Source organism: Daphnia carinata, chromosome 6, assembly GCF_022539665.2.
Source record: "Daphnia carinata strain CSIRO-1 chromosome 6, CSIRO_AGI_Dcar_HiC_V3, whole genome shotgun sequence".
Classification (NCBI taxonomy): Eukaryota; Metazoa; Arthropoda; class Branchiopoda; order Diplostraca; family Daphniidae; genus Daphnia; species Daphnia carinata.
Window position 1 is genome coordinate 1,949,739 of NC_081336.1, and position 17,116 is coordinate 1,966,854.

The window sequence follows — 17,116 nt, forward strand, 5'->3', positions numbered from 1 at the left end:
GGTTTTTCCACTCATTTCAATTTTGTATTAGTTACCAAACAGTGGAAAGTGGAGCTTGGTCACAAAAGGATAAAGAAGGCGGAGCAAAATGGCCGAACTTGGCGCGCAGTCGCAGGATCCCGCCATTCCCCCACCTTTTCCTTCTCTAGCAGACGAACAAAAACCACGTGAGGCTGTGCAAATTTTTTCGGTGGCGGCAGCACAATGTCCACGCTCCGAAGAAACTCTTTCGTTTCATCTTACCTGTTCTTTTAAGTTGATGAACTATATTAAAGAAACGCTCGAATTGTGAATCTAAACAAGACTGAGATAATTGCAAAGCTACAAAAGAGATTTCTTTTGAGAACTAAATGGCATGGAAAAAAACGTTAATGAGGCAATGTGCGTATAGAAGGTTCGATGAGAAAGGTTATGGATGCCCTTTGAGACTTGTGCAGGGGGCGTGTTCGATGGCCCAGAAACGCGTGACTTTTCGTGACGTCAGAGACGAGCCTCTTCCGAAATTAGGACACCCTGGGAGCGGTTGTGAATTCCAAAATTTTCAGCGAAAAAAAGAAAATGCCGGCTATCCAGTTCTTCCTCCCTTGCAGTTGCCCGAAAGCCGAAAAACAAAACAAATTAGGATGCCAAATCATGTTACAACGGCCCTGTTCGTCTGTAGTGGGTAAGTCCGCCATTTTGAATACGATTACTGTGCTGTCTCGCGTGTGTGTGTGTGTCTTCGTGTGTGAGTCTTTTGATCGAAACGGGTTTACTCACAACGTGAATTGGATGTGACACAATTGAATGACGATGAGACTCTGCAGCAAGCAGATCACGATCAAAAGGCTTTTTAAATTAACAGGCCAGAACATTCGGTCCCTCAAGTCACACCTTTTTGTAGCAAAGACTGGAGATTACGATCTTCTTTTCTTTTTTTTCTACCCCAAAAGTCTTGAAATTTTGTTCCCCTAGAGCATCTGCTGCTTTTACGTAATGCGTACCCATTAATTTTTGATTCGGGAGTAGGTAATTGGGTTACCCGCTAGGTGGCAGGAACGTTCCACTTTCTCTTTTTTTTCAAATTTTTTTTCCCTCCAAAAATCGAATACGTCCATTGGCGGTGTCGATCAACGAGCGAAAACCTAATAAAAAGATGCCTTCCACCTTCATGTAATAAGCTAAAGTATTCCCCACGTTCCCAGAAATCGTAGATGCCGACTTAGTGAGGCGTTTCCATCTTCATGTTGCAAAAAATTGCTTTTAAAAGGGCTGCCTTGGGCTAAAATGAAACATTGACGTTGAAGGGGAAACCCCCATAAGCAATCAACTCGTCTGATTGCTCGTCTTATGATCTAATCAGCGTGTCTTGATTGAACCATTCGAATTGCGATCGATCGTCGATGTACACACAAAAAAAAAATGGTTGGGGGGTGGCAACAAATCTCAAAACAAATAAACCCAATCAAAAGAGGAAAAAAAAATGTGTGACTTACGGTAGAGGTGATGATGTTTGATGTTTAATGCAACCGTAGCAAGTGGCAACTGAGACTGTGCTGCCCATGTCCGTCGATGTTGTGCTCCAGGACCACTTCAGAGAAGTTGTGCACCGACAACTACAACTTTTTTCCCATTTTTCTAGCTGTTGCATTTTAAGGTCCAGTAATAAGGCCAACGTTTCTAGCTGCAAATCAGTCATCCGTACAACATCAATAAATGATCATCCCTTTCTTCTTTTTTTTCGAACAGCAGTAAATAAAAAGAAAAAGATTGGTGTGATGCCATTGCGGAAGGGAAAAAACATTTTTTGATGGAAACTATTCAATTCGGAATGGGTAGAATGTCTTTACGAGTGGCTAGTAATTATATGCGATCGCGGTACATGATCACGAACTGTCTCGGTTTATCAGAGCATGACGGAAGAAGGTAAAAAAAAATAATAAAAGCGTAGAGAATAATTTTATTTTGTGGGCCATTTTTTTTTTTTTCTTTTGGTTAAGAGTCTCAAGCGGAAAGGGGAATGCACACATCACGTTCATCGTAAAGCTCATTAGCGACATTTTAGCTTAAAAGGTTTCTCTTTTTTTTTTCTTCAACACGATTTTTGACTCTTGAAATATTATTTTTTTTTAAGTAATTTTTTTACGTCCAAACATTTTTACATCTTTGTGTGCGGTGGAAATCAAAAGTTGCTCTTAATCCGCCCGTGTAATCCAACGTGGAATCGGACTGCTCTTTTGATCTTTGAATTGACAAGTTGTTTTGTCAATAATTAATTTCAAATTTTGTGGGTGGGTGGATTTGAAGAGGATGCTGTTAAATGAATTATTTAAGAAAAGGGCATTTGAACTTGAATGAAGCGCATCTATTTGCCTAAATCTCAGCTCAGTTGAGAAGTGATCACCATATCGATTGACATGTCGATCGATAAAAGATGTTGGGTCGTTTCCAGTCTTTTGTCAATCTATTTCCAGTCTCTTTCTTATTTTTTTTCTTGTTTGTTTCCCACGTTCGATTGAAATAGGCGCCATCACGTAGTAAAGTCAAATCTCATTTCGATTCCTTTTCACCCGTTTTTTTTTTGTTGAAACACTCGCGTTGAGGTGGTAGAAAATAAGCAACGGTCCCACCCTTTTCTTTTTCAATATTCTCATTGATTTCTTCTATTCTTAATACATGACGTCGATTGTCTTCGTTGGCCGCAAATAACGAAAAAAAAAGAGGAATTCAAACAAGAGAGGGACAAAGATCTTGATAAATATTGAAAAGCAAAAGAACTCTGAGGGCTGGGCTTCTTTGCTACGCACAACTGTCTAGTGTGTGTATTTGACGAGTAAGCGAGCGCAGCGTTGCCACTCGTCCACCCACACGACTCATTTTTTTTCTTTCTTTTCTTTCGCGATTTCGCTTTTTGTTTTAATTGAATTTACAAAATTTTGGGAGGTTTAATTGTTTAGCGTGTCTGCTGCACTTTGATGTGAGGTGAAGCTCGTGCGTGATGTCTTTTACATGTTGAAATGGCGAAACATATCCGAATGTATGGGGTGTGTGTTTGTGGCTCGTTTTCGATTGTCTATACGCAATGATCGTGTTGATAGAACATGACCTGTCTATTGTGATTCTCTTAACTATGGCGCTGACTTATTGACCCGAGGTTATTCTCAACCCAATTTTGGTGGTGTGTTGTTTTATTTTCGTGGTTTCGGGCGACAGTTTCACGTACATCCGAGTCACGTACGAATTTGTCACGGAGACTTGCACGTCTTTTGAAAAAAAAAAAAAAATCCTTTGACTTTGTCGTTATCGGGGAAAATAATAGGGACATATCCTTTCGTCAATTATTCAAGTTTCGAAAAAAGGCGGGAAGCGACATCTGGTTCGATATGTAAATAAACATAGGGAATGGGTCGAGCGTGAAATATAAAAACGGGAGCAGTGTAGGATCAACGTGAAAACTCAACAAGGAACCGAGTTGTTTGAATAATCGATGAACGTCATTTTTCTTTTTCGAACATCGGCCTTTTTTCCAGGTCTCTTATCTTATTCATTTTTTAACACGGGGGGTTGGAAAAAGAAAAGGGATTTATATTTTTCGTGAGCGCGATCGATGTCGTGTTACAAAAAAAAAAAAAAATTTGTGCCATTTCACTCAACATCTAGTAAGGAAAGTATCAAGCGAGGCGATTTTTTTCTTCCAGTTGAGTCGCTTTCCCCCTTTTTTTTTTTTTTTCAAACGTCAAACGAGTTTGTAGGTGCTGATTCGTTCGTGATGGACTGGTCATGCAAAGAAATGGCTGACGATCGATTCACGAGCCTCACGGCGTTTAACTTACAAGACAGATTTGAGGAAAAAAGAAGTTTTTGTATTAAAATTATTTTTCACCCTTATTTTTATTTTGAAAAAAAAATTGTAACATTTAAAAAAAAATCCTATTTTTCCCGCTTTTTTTTTCTTTACTGTCGTTTGGATCATCCTCTTGCCTTTTTCACGCCAATAATCCAAGATTCTCTTTTTTTTTCTCTTCCTTTTTTATGAGTACATTGAAGAAAAAAAAAAGGCTGATGCCCAAAAACTCTTGGCGACGCTTTCGGGATCGATTATCGTTTGTGTGCCGGGCACAACATACGACACAGAACGTTAAGAAAAGAGGACAGGGACAAGTTGGGTCGATGGGAACAATCTTTTCTTTAAATGAATGCTTCGCGTTTTATCGTTTGGATTTATTCAGGAAAATGCCCCGCTTTTTTTTTCCGCTTTCGTTTTTGCTGTCCATCCATCACATGATTGAGAAAGACAAGGGAAAAAAATCGGAAATGTCCAAAGCTTTTGCATGTCGTTCAACTTTTAGTCAGGACCCGCTTGATCATATTTCATTCAAACTTGCCTTGTTTTTCGTCCGTTAGCTGGACGCACTCGAATTTCCAGTAGCTTAAGTGGGGACGAGATTATCTTGACATCGTCAAAGAAGAGATTAGTAGATTTGATCAATTGTACACTAAGCAAAACTTACTGCCATGTTTTAATCCGAAGCTCCGTTCTACCTCTAAGGCCGTCCCCCTTTTTTTTTTTATTAGTCCCTTTATTGTGCCGAGCGGTACGGGCCGTGTGTGCGGTCATTATGCAGGTAGAGGACCGGTGAGAAAACAACTTCTTTGTCCCGCACGTCTAATAAAAAAATAACAATTGCTCGTTATTATTTTGTTCAAAGTATGCGCGTCGGCGTCGTAAAAAACTCGTGCCACCTATGTGTCGGTATCATGTTTCCGTGCCATCCGAAAGAAATGTTATACATGTAACAATCTCTCCATAGCTCAATTTTCTTTCTTTTTTTTCGATCTTAAACGAAAGCGTCGAAATCGATTGTCGCCGTTCATCCAATTGGTAATCCTCTCTGCGTCACACCCAATTTTTTTTTTCAGTTTTGCTGGTATGGAAAAAAAAAGACGAACGAAAATCGTCAACGACGCATATCTTTGCCAGATTTCCTCCCTTCCGAAAAGAGAAAAAAAAAGATTGAAATTTTTTCCTTTTCTTTTGATGTGTCGAGGTTCCTTTTTCTAATACACTACCAGAATTGTGTCTTTCCTTCTGAGACATGGGTGGGGGGGGGGGGGGGGGCTTGTTAGAAAATTGTAAGTCAGCTGGTAGATGTTATGTTATGTCTGCTCCAGTTGATTCTGCCATATCTCAGACCGAAAACTTGTATTGAGAAAGCTGCTCTAACGTTTAGTTCCCCCCTGTTTGTTTTTTTGTGTGTGCGTGGTGGTATATACTGAAAATGATGTGCCAGGTCCCCCCCCCTTCCTCTCGTTCCGCGCGGAAGAGGACGGGAAAAAAATACGATGCGGATGTTGTGCATCCACAAAACACAGTGATGCGCATTCGTTTTTTTGGGGGTTGCCTTTAACTTAAAAATGATTTTTTAGTTTGAAAGGGGAGGAAATGTTTAGAGGATTTTGATCGAATAAAAAAAATTGGGAATTTAAAAGAAAAAAAACAAAAGAGAATACGTGGAAGATGATGTGAGGGGCGGAGGCTCTCTCGTTTTGCGCGTGTATGTACGGTGGAGGTGGAAAGCGGCGGGGGAGAGAGAGAGAGAGAGAAGAATTGGGTAGGAGGGAAAACAAACGGCGCGTCGGGAGACGCCAGTCGATCACGGCGCTCTGCACCGGTCAGACGTGCGATACCATTCGCTCACGTCTTTTTTTTTTTTGATTTTTTTTTTAATTCGAAAGAGGAACACACCTTTTCGTGCCATGTGATCAGTGAGAGTGTTTTGTTTTGTTTCAATTTCGCCATCGTGAAGGGTGTGGCTATTTCACAGTGATTCAACTTCTTGCCTCTCATCTCATCAAAACATTTGTCTCAATTTCCTCTTCATCGATACGAAATTTGAACGCATTTTATTTTCAAAATAATTTCGTGACAGACAGAAAGGTCAGTTCCTATTTTTTTAGAAAAAGAATTGTTTTATTTTTTTGTTCTCTCGAGAGCCAAGAAAAAAAATGTGAGGTCCATCCGGGACGATCGGCAAAGTCCTCGACGACGGCCAAAAGGCTATTAGAGAGTTACTGTATAGATACATATATATAAAAAAAAAAAAAGAAGGACGTATAAGCGAATGATAATAATAATAAGGGAAGAAGAAGAAAAAAAAGGAGGTCGAGTGTGGATAGCTGGGTCGAGTGATAGCAACGAGGATATACTTAAAAAAAAAAGAGAGAGAGAAGAAAGAATAGGGTATTTAGCGGAAGGGAGGCGATAGATACAGATAGGTTCTATTAACCCGACCATCTTCCACCCACACTACCGGTCTTTATCCTTCCGTCTAGTGGCATCCATTCCCGAACTGTCACATTTTTCTATCGTTCCTCGATAGTTATCTGCCTTTTTTTTTTTTTTTTTATCCTCGTTTCCCAGGGTGTGTCCAATCCACTCACGTAATTTCACAACATTGCTCGTAAAGTCGACCGTTCCACGTTTTTTGATAGCCTCGCCCCGCTAATGTCATTTACCCTTTCATTTTTATTCGAAATTTTTGCACACACACAAAAATTGATATCAAAACATTTTCTATTTTGTTTGGGTCGTGCATCAGCAATTCTTTCAATGTGACCGGGGGAGGGAAAAAATATGTGCGCGTGATAAGGCACGTCAGGCATCTCTTGTAAGAAGAATAATCGAGATAAGGCCAGGGTTATAGAATTATCACACCCACCGTTTCTTTTCAACTTGAATGTCAGTTGTGATTTCGTGTTGAGATTGTGTTCCTCCCCACCCACCTAACCCTACAAACGAAATAAAAAAAAAAAATTCACGAAGGAAAAAAAAACGAATGATGAGGAATTATTGGCAATGCTGGAGATTGTTCCCGCGGGATTCCAACAAGCGGGGGGGGGGGAGGGAAACGCCTACCGCTAAAAAACAAATCCAAAAGTTTATGCTTTTTATTTGCGTTTGTTGGCCTTTTTTTAATTCTCTCCTTGCCCATCGGAGTTTCACGTTCTGCACGAAACTCTTGACACGCCGATAATTGGTTGTCGTGTTCTATTTTTCCAGTTTTATTAATTTTTCTTTCCCCCTCACCGATTGTTTGTTTATATTTTTGTTGTTGCTGTAAATAAAAAAGCGAATGATGCAAACTGTCGTGCAGTTGACACGAACCCCTTTTTCAAACGGGAGCAACGGTGGCGGTTGGGGGCCGCCGTTGGTCGCTGCTATCGGCAGATGTTGGGCCACTTGTCATCGCTATAATATTGTCCCACCTCTTTTATATTTTTTTATTCTTTTGCGGTGTGTTTGTGACACACTGTTGGACGTGCCAGCGAAATCGACAACCTCCATTTTCTGTCAGCGTTCGCCTTGTTTTTTTTTTCTTTTCAAATAGCGAAATGTCACAGACGTAGCAACATGTCACGCACTGGCATTCAACGAACCTAATAGGCTTTGTAATTGAAAAATCGAAGATCAATATATAACACCAACTCTTTGATAGACTGCCTTGTTCTTCAACGTCCTTTTTTTTAAAAGGACGTTGCTGATCTTTTTTTTTAAAAAGGAATGCAAACATAGAAAAGGTGTGACTTGTAAGGAATTAAAAAAAAAAAGGAATTGCAATTCATTCAATCGTGAAAAAGAGCTAAAAGAAGAAAACGAAATGCAAACATCTGGAATTTCTTTTGATTCTTGGGGTCATCACGCTCAGACGCGTGAAAAATCAAAAACGTACATTTTTTTTTCCTCCCGTATTTTCGGGCTTCTTTTGTTTTTCTGTGTTTCGATTCTCGAAAAGGCGCGACAGGAACAAGGGCGGGGCTGGTTGAGTTGACATTGCCCGGCAGGCAACTCGATCAAGTTAAAAACGCGGAAGCGATAGGATTTTTTTTTTAGAGGGGGAGAGGGGGGAGGGGGTGGGTAGACAGGTAGACATTGATCATAACGTGTTGTGTGTATGAAACATGCCACTGAAAAATAATGCGCATTCATCCATCCGTCATGGCAACGTTGAAAGCGACGGCCGCCAAATGGACGATGTGCAATGATTTTTTTTTTCCCCTTCCAATTTCTAGGAGGAAAAAAAAAAAATGGACAGCGTCGCTCGATAAAAACACGCCGTGCAACGGTGGATGTATTTTTAGTTTCGGGGAGTCAATTGCATTTGAAACTAAGACAAAAGCGCAATTGTTATTTGTTTCCGCTACGCGCCCAGTTCCTCGATCGGAACCTCCCATTAAAAATCCCCTTCCTTTTTTATTTATTCTCTTCGTTTTTTTTTGTATTTCAAAAAGGGACAAAAGCGTATCGTCTTTATGTTTGATTTCGAACCTGATTGTTTGGCATTAACGAGAACAACTGGGACGCAAACTAGCGAAAAGTGGAACCGCCCACATTTATTGCAAAAGAAGCGAACTTTGTTCCTCCTTTTTTTTTTGCGAAATTTGTGATCGATTTTGATCGAGGAAAAGCGTCCGCTCCGAATTATTGATACGAACATTAAAATTCGGCAACGCTGTGCGCTTCCCAAACTATTTTTTGAATTATTCAAAACTACAGCAGAGATGGAAGGGGAGAAGCTTAAAAAACATTTCTCTTCTGGCGAAGAGATCGATACGAGTAGCTGCTTTCCCGAAAACAAAAAAAAACAATAGCCAATGAAGAGGGGAATTATCTTTTATTACAACACCATCGCAGTGCGTATGGCGTCCGCCCCCTATGGAATTTCGCGTTAGTATCGACTCTGTATTTTAATGTATGCACATTTCCGACATTGCGCTGATACAGAAGAGAGTTTTTTTTTTTTTGGAAAGAAAAGTCCGTGGTACTTTCGCCAAAAGGTGCACGCGGCCGTACAATAATGTCGTTTCCTCACGCGAAGACGGTGAACGAAAAAAAAAAAAAAAAATAAAATAAAATGTCTCTTGTATTCTTTTATGTGCGCGTACCTGCACGGACGGATCGATGCTGCCTCGTCAAAAATACGAAATGTCTATCCGTTTCTTTTTTATGCCTAATGTTTTTGACTGGCTCTGCGCACATTATGGTTCACACTCGGTGGTGTAGAACAACCACCGGCATTGATAGAATAGAAATTTGTTTAACGAAAAAGAAATGCTAATCATGTAAATGACGTGTGTGTCGGCAAGTTGGGGGATTGTGTTGAAAACGCATTTTCTTTTGGGCCCTCCAGTTATTGAGTTTTTAATTTGAGACATTCCACGTGTGCCGCCAGCGATGTTATTTTCTTAATTGAATGTATATATCGTTGAAGAGCTTCTGTTGTTTCTGAGGAAATTTAATCCGATGGTGGGGATTCCATTTGTATAAGTTCAAACTTGTTTCCTTCCTAATTAGCCATTTGTGTTTTCTTCTTCAGAGAATAATTTATTCATTATTTTTGCTTTCGAAAATTAGATGATGGAGTTTGCAATCGAACGGGCCACCCTACCACGACGTTGTCACATTTGGACGGCGTTTGCTGCATTGGTTCTACCTTTACTAGTCGGAGTGAGAGGAGCAATTATTCACCCAGGTAAAAAAAAAAAATAAAGTTTTGAAGAACCTACTTTTTTTACACCCTTTCGAACATTTATCAAGAAATGGCAGCTTTTTTTTTTTTTTTACATTGACTAAGTTTGATTTCAATTTACAATCAAATTTTTTGAATTGTGTCGACATGGAAAAAGAGAAAAAAGAACTTTTATAACGAGACGTCTTGTTAAATTTCACAAGTTGAAATGGCATGGCCGACTTCTTGTGCGCCTCCAGTCAAAACTTACAAGTAGAGGATGGGGGGTTCGCCTTTGTTTAAATTCAAAGAAAAAAAAATGAAACTTTTTTTTTTTTTTTGTAATAAGAAATTGCAGTGACCAATTAAAATAGAATAAAGGAAAACTAAAAATAAAAAAAAAAAAAAAAAAAAAAAAAAGAAACTTAAATGAAAATTGTTTTTAAAAGGTTGCGAATGTGTCGAGTATAGCAGCACATTTGGACAGCCGTTCGGTCAGTTCACTAGTCCGGATTTCCCGAAACCTTACGACCCGGGTATTGGGTGCGTCCTCTATACGTTCACAGCGCCAGTCGCATCCGCATCCGGCCCCGCCATTTCGTGGATCGTCGAATTGACCATCACGAATCTCAACTTGCCTCCAACATCCACGTAAGTTCACCCGCATCGTTTTTTTCATTTCTATCTCGTCCGTTTCGTGAAAATCTCTTGCTGAAAATGTCGGATTAAAAAACGGGATTTTGTGTGTGCGGGGCTAAACACATCAAAGGCGGATGTGACGAAGATGTTGAAACAAAACAAAAGAGAGGGATTGTAACACTAAGTCAGTGCGTATCGATCCAAGTGCAAAAGTCGTGTCGCAATTTCTCCCTCCGCGTATGTCGTACGTCACATGATTCAACGAACTTTGTCGTCTGCGATTGTCCGCTCTAGCGCACCGCCGCACGCCGCCGCCCTTTTTTTTTTTTTTTTTTTTTTTGCACCACTTGACGGCCCTATAATAAAGTCAAAGCGATTTCCGACCTAGTCTCTTTCATCATTTCTTTCATTCTTGTTTATTATTGCTCCATCATCTTGAAAATGATCCCCCCCTCCTTGCACGTTTTATATGTGCCGGCCGACACTCTTTTTGCAGTCCGCCTGGTTAGTTCGGTGCTTTGAAATTGGGGCGTTTTTCTTTACATTCACCTCCCCCGCACGCGCGCCTCATAATGAGCTATCACAGTCTAAAAGTCACACACTGGTAATCTGAGTCTCTATTGTGTGTATCTGTGTGTGTGTGTGTGTGTAGGAGTGTGTGTACAAGTTGTTGGTGCGCGCGTGCCGTTTGTATTATATAGCTTCATCATCATACAATGACGACGTGCCATCGAAATAAGTGATGTGTCTTATTTTTATAGCCCTTTATCCAACATTTTCAAATGGACTTTAAAAAAAAAAAAAAAAAAGTGAGGTGGGGGGCGGGGGTGGGTTAGGATGCTAACAGATTCAGATTCAGATTGGAGAGAGGCTACGATGAAGTTGAGAGGGGAAAGGAGATGCGCTTCTTGTGCGTGATGTTTGCCCGTATGTCGTGTCATTCGTCTGGCCTGTTTCCAGTTTCAGGGGGATCACCCACCCCCTCCTTCACGTTGAGGGCAGGGGAGGGCTGTGCGAGATTTATAGACGGGCAGTTTTACTCCGTTGCGGTCTGAAAAACATCATCATTTGTCGTGGCATAATGGCCCGTGTCTGTCAATAGTTTCGAACCCTCCTGCCTTCTGCGTATCTCGTAGATTAAGATCTCCGTCTCATTTTCTTCGATTCGAAAATACAATTGTGCTTAGAGAGAGGGGGACGCGTTTGAGATGATTGGACATAGACATGCAAAAAAAAAAAGACGGTCAGTCGATCAGGAACTCATTTGCAGTTGCAGAAAATCGACGAATTGATTGGTCCCCCCCCCCCCCCCCACTCGTTTTCTTTTATTTTGTTGGCTCTTTTCCTCATAGTTTCCGTACGCCGGCTAAAGGAAGAAGCCATTACCATCTGTTTCTATGTTATCCATGCAGATGTGAAGGAGAGCGAGGGAGTAGTTTAGAAAAAAAAAAAGACTCTCAATGGTTAGTGGGCGTTGAAAACCCGCCTTTTTTATTTTATTTTATTTTCCTCGACGAGATTGTGCGCTCCCGATCGATACGGAAAATCACGGGCATTTCTCCGGGACGACCTCCCTTAACAGAAAATTTTCTGTCATTTGCCTTCATGACTAGATTTGTGTGTGGGTAGGCGCCTGTGATAGAGAGAGCCATTTGTCTATGAAAAGCAAGGGGGTGGTGGTGGTGGTCCTCATCTTCGAATAAGAGACAGAAAATTGGGGCAGATCAAAAATAAATAGAACTTCTTCCTCATTTTTATTTTAGCTTCTGCGTGTATCTCTTCTAACGATTGGCTCTTGTCTATTGCTACGCTATATAAAGCAATTCTCTTTTTTTGTTTTTGTTTTGTTTTTCAATAGCATGGCGTTTGTTTTTGCCTTGTCTTTGATCAACAAAAGAAATTCGGCAAGAGATCAAGAAAAGGGATGTGTAATTGTATTCACCGTTCTGGCGCAACAACAAAAGGCTTTATTTTTCTTTGCCATAACGTTTGAATCTGCATCATTTGATTCTTTTTTTTTTTTTTTTTATTGTTGTTTTGTTCAATAAGCGAAAATATGGGGATTATTTCTTTGAATAGTAGTGTGGCCCGTGTCTTCGGCATGCCGGTCAAACTGTTGTGAATCTTGTGCGGGTTTGGGTCGATCGATGTTGGAAGAAGGAAACAAGAAAATGGGGCGATCGAGAACAAACAAAACATTGGCGTATAATAATATGGCGGGAATCCAAATCCAATTTGAATGATGGCAGAAACAAAAAGAAAAGAAGGAAATCTCTCTTCACTATAGTACATAACACAGATAGACGGACAAAGATGAATCGATTCCGTTTTGCACAGAGAGAGAGACCTCTCATTTCCTTTTTTTTTTTTTCTCTTAGTTTTTTGGTTTCTTATTTGTTTGCATTCACTGGACAGTATGTAAGAGACGCATTGGAAAGTGCAAATTTCGTCTCATCTAAGTGGCATCATCGTAATAGATCCGAGTTATTACTTTAAAAGCACCAAATGAAATTTCGAGTTCAGTCTAATGAAATGCGAAAACGTGGCCATCCGCCGTAATCAAATGGCCGTTTTTTTAATTTGATTTTTTTTCTTTTCTTTTTAATTAAAAATGTGTTCACCCTAATTGAATAGATGCGATTAAATGGGCCGTCTGTGTTGAATCAACCCTTTTCCGTCTCACATTTAAACGTGAAATAATTTTTCCTGTGCGCGTCTTTTCCAGTTCCTTTCAAGTCTGATTCGATTTCGACGATGGCTCTTTTCTCAGTAAGCAATGCATAGGAAAAAGAAGAAGGGATGAGAAGAGGCCAACTTGATTGAATCATTGTACGCACGGGTCTCTTATATATGTTATATTCGTACGACGTTAGATTGTATTATATAAAAGAAAAATGATTTATTGCCAGACGTGTAGTATAGTAGGATATTGGGCAAAACGACGCATCTCGTGATCTGTTATTTTTATTTATTTTTTTTTTCACGATCGTCGCTTACCTGGGCGTGTCCCTTGTAAGTCGATTGTGCTGCCACCGCTACGGCAACAATTGGGATTTTTTATTTTTTTTATTGAAATTCACGAGCGAAACTATTCGTCGTCGTTAACAATTCAAATGATGGCGCACACGGTAGAGAAAAGTGTCGGCTTCCGCAGTTCTATTGCGCTGTATAATGCACGTTAGGAAGGGAGAGAGAGAGAGAGGCAGCGCTCGACGTAACAAAAAAAATGTTCGTCTGACATAAAAAGTAAGAAGCCATAGGCACTTAGCGACATGAAAAGCACCGAAGAAGGCTTTTAATAATACCGTAAAACAAGGGCAAATAACAACATCGATGCAGAGGGAAAGAAGAAAAAAAAAACAATTGCGCAAAAGATCGTTTGATGTTTTCGCCATTATGCAGATTAGCTGGGAAATAGTACGTTGTTATTTTGCGTGCGATTTTTTGTTAATTTTTAAAATTTTAACTCTACAAAAACATGCAAACTAGTGCATTAAAGGGCGGCCATTTCAAGATGGTGGTGTATAACTTATGGAGAGCCAACAGTTTGCACGAGCACTCGCAAAGACCTTGCTGCAACCCAAGTCGACGGTGGCTCCTATATAAATAAAGAGCGCCGCATTACTGAGATGGCCTTTTGTTGGCACCAGCCGCATTATGTCGCCATGTAAAACGCATCGAAAAAAAAAAAAAAAGAGAGAGAGAGAATGGATTGACGGCACTCTGTCTGCCGATTATTATTACGCAATAAGCTGTGTCAATTGCGGGGCCCTAGACGGAGGCCGAAATGAGTCGTTCTATTGTCAGGGCCCCGTCGTTCATCTCATTGTATGGTGCCATCCTATTTTTGGTGGTGGTGTTGGGAGAGGGGTTTGCTCGGCGTGCTATCAACGAACAGATGATGACAGTCGTGGTTGTTTGAATGCCAACAATCTTTCTATTTGTATGAGGGGTGAGGAGGGGAGGTGAAATAGACACTTTGTGTTGCGCGATCACGATATGAAAAAAACAAAAAAACAAATAGGCAGCCGTACGTTGTCTTGTTATAGCTCAGCTGTAATTGTGTTTTTCTGTGTACAACTCGAAACGTTTCTTATTTATTTATTTTTTGTTCTTTCTTGTTGAGTGTTGAATGAATCTTTTGTATTTGTTTTGTATGTTTTCAATAGGTGCGGAGATGGGGATCATTTGGCGTTGTATCTGCACCTGGATCAAGGTGAAATTAATGAGAAAACGCCATCGAATGGCCGTCTGTGCTCGTTGCCTGCCAAACGATCTGGCCGCTACGGCAGTCAGGCGGTGCGCTATTACAGCGCCAAATCCAGTTTAGTGGTTGCGTTCCACACGATCAAATATGCGCCAACCGCCAATCACCCGTCGTCCAATCATCGCGTTGACAGCTCGTCCTTTTCGACTCCATCCAATTCAACTCACGGGCCCTACGGATTCAAGGGCACTTATCGATTCATACGCAAAAGTAATGAACAGCATCATCTTCTTTTTTATTTTTCAAACTTGTGTGTTTCTTTCGCCCTCCGCCAGGAGTTTTGGCCGGGTGGCATCGATTCCTCGCCTCGCCTTTGCTCGATGCTCTTAATGAACTTTGCCAAAATGTTATGTGCGGGAGCGAGTAGTTTTGATCGCTGCCCAGTAACGCAGTTTTGCACTGACTTTGCCAAAACTTTTGTTCTCTCCTCCTCCCGTTCTTTTTACTAACGAACTCGACTTTTATCCAACCGCATGACTTGTCCGAGCAAAGGTTTTAAACGCAGACTTTATAATCTTTGTAAACGGGGGAAAGCGGCTTATGATTGACGTCATTTATTTATTTTTTTTTTTATGTTTTCCATATTGCGCGGAATGGAATGAACTTTTATTGTTTTCTTATTGTTGTTTCATTTTCAGGTAAATTCAGATCAGGTGGGCAGAGGATTGGTGGCACCGTTTGTGATTATCAATTCATTAGCGGTGGCGCTGTGAGCCGTCAAGATCAACAACCATCTAGCAACAAATTTTATTCGCCATTATACCCGTCGTTGTATCCAGCCCGTTCCAGGTGTCTCTATCATTTCTACGGAAGGTAAAAAAAAAAAAAAAGGGAAACCATTTTATTTATTTATTTCTCCTTGGTTATTATTGGTCGGAAACCAACAGCAACCGACGTCGTTTGATTTAAGGAAGCCTCCCTCTCTCCCCGCGTTTCCGAGTCACGCCAAAAAAAGAAAAAAGACGGGAGGGAAATCTCCAGATGTTGTGTTGGGATAGAAGAAAATAAATGTTACGCTGTCTATGGTGACTAACCGCAAACTGCAATCTGCCAGAAATAAAACCTTCCTTCTTTTTTAAAAAAAAAAAAAAAAAAAAAATATTTTCCCTTCCCCTTCGGTCTATCTGGTGGTGTATTGATTGGTATCAAGCAAAGTTGATAACGATCATCTGATCTGGCAACCGATAACGAGGCCGAAGAGACAACGGCAATTCTATACGTCGACTATCGTTCCCTATTATCCCCTAATTTTCTTTTCTTTTTTTCTTGTGTGTTTGTGTATGTGTGTGTCTCTTTTTCTTTAAGAGGGGGGGGGGGAGGAGACGAGGAAGGACGGTCCCTGTTTTTGATTGCTATTAAGAGCTGCTTGTGTGTACACGCTGGTGTATGTCGCCCTGCCGTTGCAGGCCTGCCTGCGAGGGCATACCGACGAAATAGAGATACACAATATCATGTCTATTAGCGCTACAAGCAACACAAGATGATTACGAATCGCATTAATAACCCGAAACGCCAGTCTCCTTGTGTGTTTTCTTTTACGTTCGTTCGTTTTTTTATTATTATTTTTTTTTTTTGCTTCGTTATCGAAGGATGCGAGACAATTTTGTGTGTGTGTGTGGGGTAGGGGGAGGGTGGAGCAATATCGAAATTTTTCTTGGGAAGATGGGAGGCTGCTGAATAAATGGAGCTCTAATTTTGTCTTCGCGATTGATCTCATTGTCTGATGATGATGTATTTTGAACCAGAAGCAAAAACACGTCAACGGATATGCGCTCTTCTGTCGTTATTAAAAAGCGAAGGTGGAAGTTGACGGAGTATGTCCTTTGGCAGAGACGATTTGAGCAGCTTCTTTGTTCTTTTTGAAACGTTTGATATTTCGTTTCCTATTCGATGACGTAAAATGAGATCTTTTTTTTTTTGCATTTTCAGGCATCAAGAACGAGTCAAGATTCACTTTGAGAAACTGATCCTCGGAGAGGAAGATGTCAGGTAATGGCTTACTTTGGATTCTCTTTCGTCATTTTATTATTGTCTGCAAATTTCGTTTTTGCGAGGTATACTTATAGCCTGGGTACGTTAAAAAAAAAAAAAAGGACGATCTGGATGTGAATGGGAAATCACGATGTTTATTTTGGCGTTACAAAAATTGACTGGTAGATGGCAGTCGGACTATATAAAAAAATGTCCTCCATGGCGGGAAATAAATGAAGGATCGATCCTGTCAATTTTTGTCGCCATTATCGATAGATGGCGTTGAAGTCGCATCAATCAATCCCTGTCCCATTCATATGTATAAATGATATTTGCAAAAATGCTTAAAATTATGTTTCAAAAAACGTCCAACAGTTGCTTGTGGAGCGAAGATGGCGTGAAAGTCTACGACGGTGGCGACGTCCAGTCGCCCGTCATTGCTCACCTGTGCGGCGTCATTCATCACGCTGAATTGTGGTCCTCTTCGTCGTCCCTTCTTGTCGAGTTCTACTCTTCCAATTCATCGGAGCACACGTTCGAAGGCTTTGAGGGCCGCTACAGCTTCCTTCCGGCCGCCAGAGGCGCTGATGAATACGACGACATGATCGAAGAAGATGACGACGAAGAAGAAGAAGAGGAAGACAATGAAGACGGTTTCTTAATCAATCCGCCAGGTGTCACTTCGTCCACGACCTGGTCGACACCGACGACATCGGCCGCCACAACCACCACCACCAGGCGGCGCACATGTAAG

At 40.8% G+C, this 17,116-nt stretch overlaps 2 protein-coding genes across 3 annotated transcripts in view; one reads left to right on the top strand and one right to left on the bottom strand.

Moving 5' to 3' along the window:
* The window catches only part of LOC130690264 (NADP-dependent malic enzyme-like), a 28,994-nt gene extending 27,440 nt beyond the window's left edge, over positions 1 to 1,554 (bottom strand). Inside the window, exon 1 of the mRNA XM_057513269.1 lies at positions 1,476 to 1,554. Within this exon, the coding sequence (XP_057369252.1) occupies positions 1,476 to 1,543 (68 nt within the window). The 5' untranslated portion in view covers positions 1,544 to 1,554. The remainder of the gene's footprint in view (positions 1 to 1,475) is intronic.
* LOC130689491 (cubilin-like) overlaps positions 290 to 17,116 on the top strand; it is a 34,013-nt gene continuing 17,186 nt past the window's right edge. The window contains exons 1-7 of one of the 2 annotated variants that reach the window (XM_059495735.1): positions 290 to 664; positions 9,392 to 9,509; positions 9,935 to 10,136; positions 14,294 to 14,601; positions 15,030 to 15,204; positions 16,321 to 16,380; positions 16,738 to 17,111. In XM_059495735.1, the coding sequence (XP_059351718.1) occupies positions 9,392 to 9,509; positions 9,935 to 10,136; positions 14,294 to 14,601; positions 15,030 to 15,204; positions 16,321 to 16,380; positions 16,738 to 17,111 (1,237 nt within the window). In that variant the 5' untranslated portion in view covers positions 290 to 664. Of the gene's footprint in view, positions 665 to 5,639; positions 5,918 to 9,391; positions 9,510 to 9,934; positions 10,137 to 14,293; positions 14,602 to 15,029; positions 15,205 to 16,320; positions 16,381 to 16,737; positions 17,112 to 17,116 lie in introns of those variants that run through there. The other variant, XM_059495736.1, reaches the window with a different exon arrangement.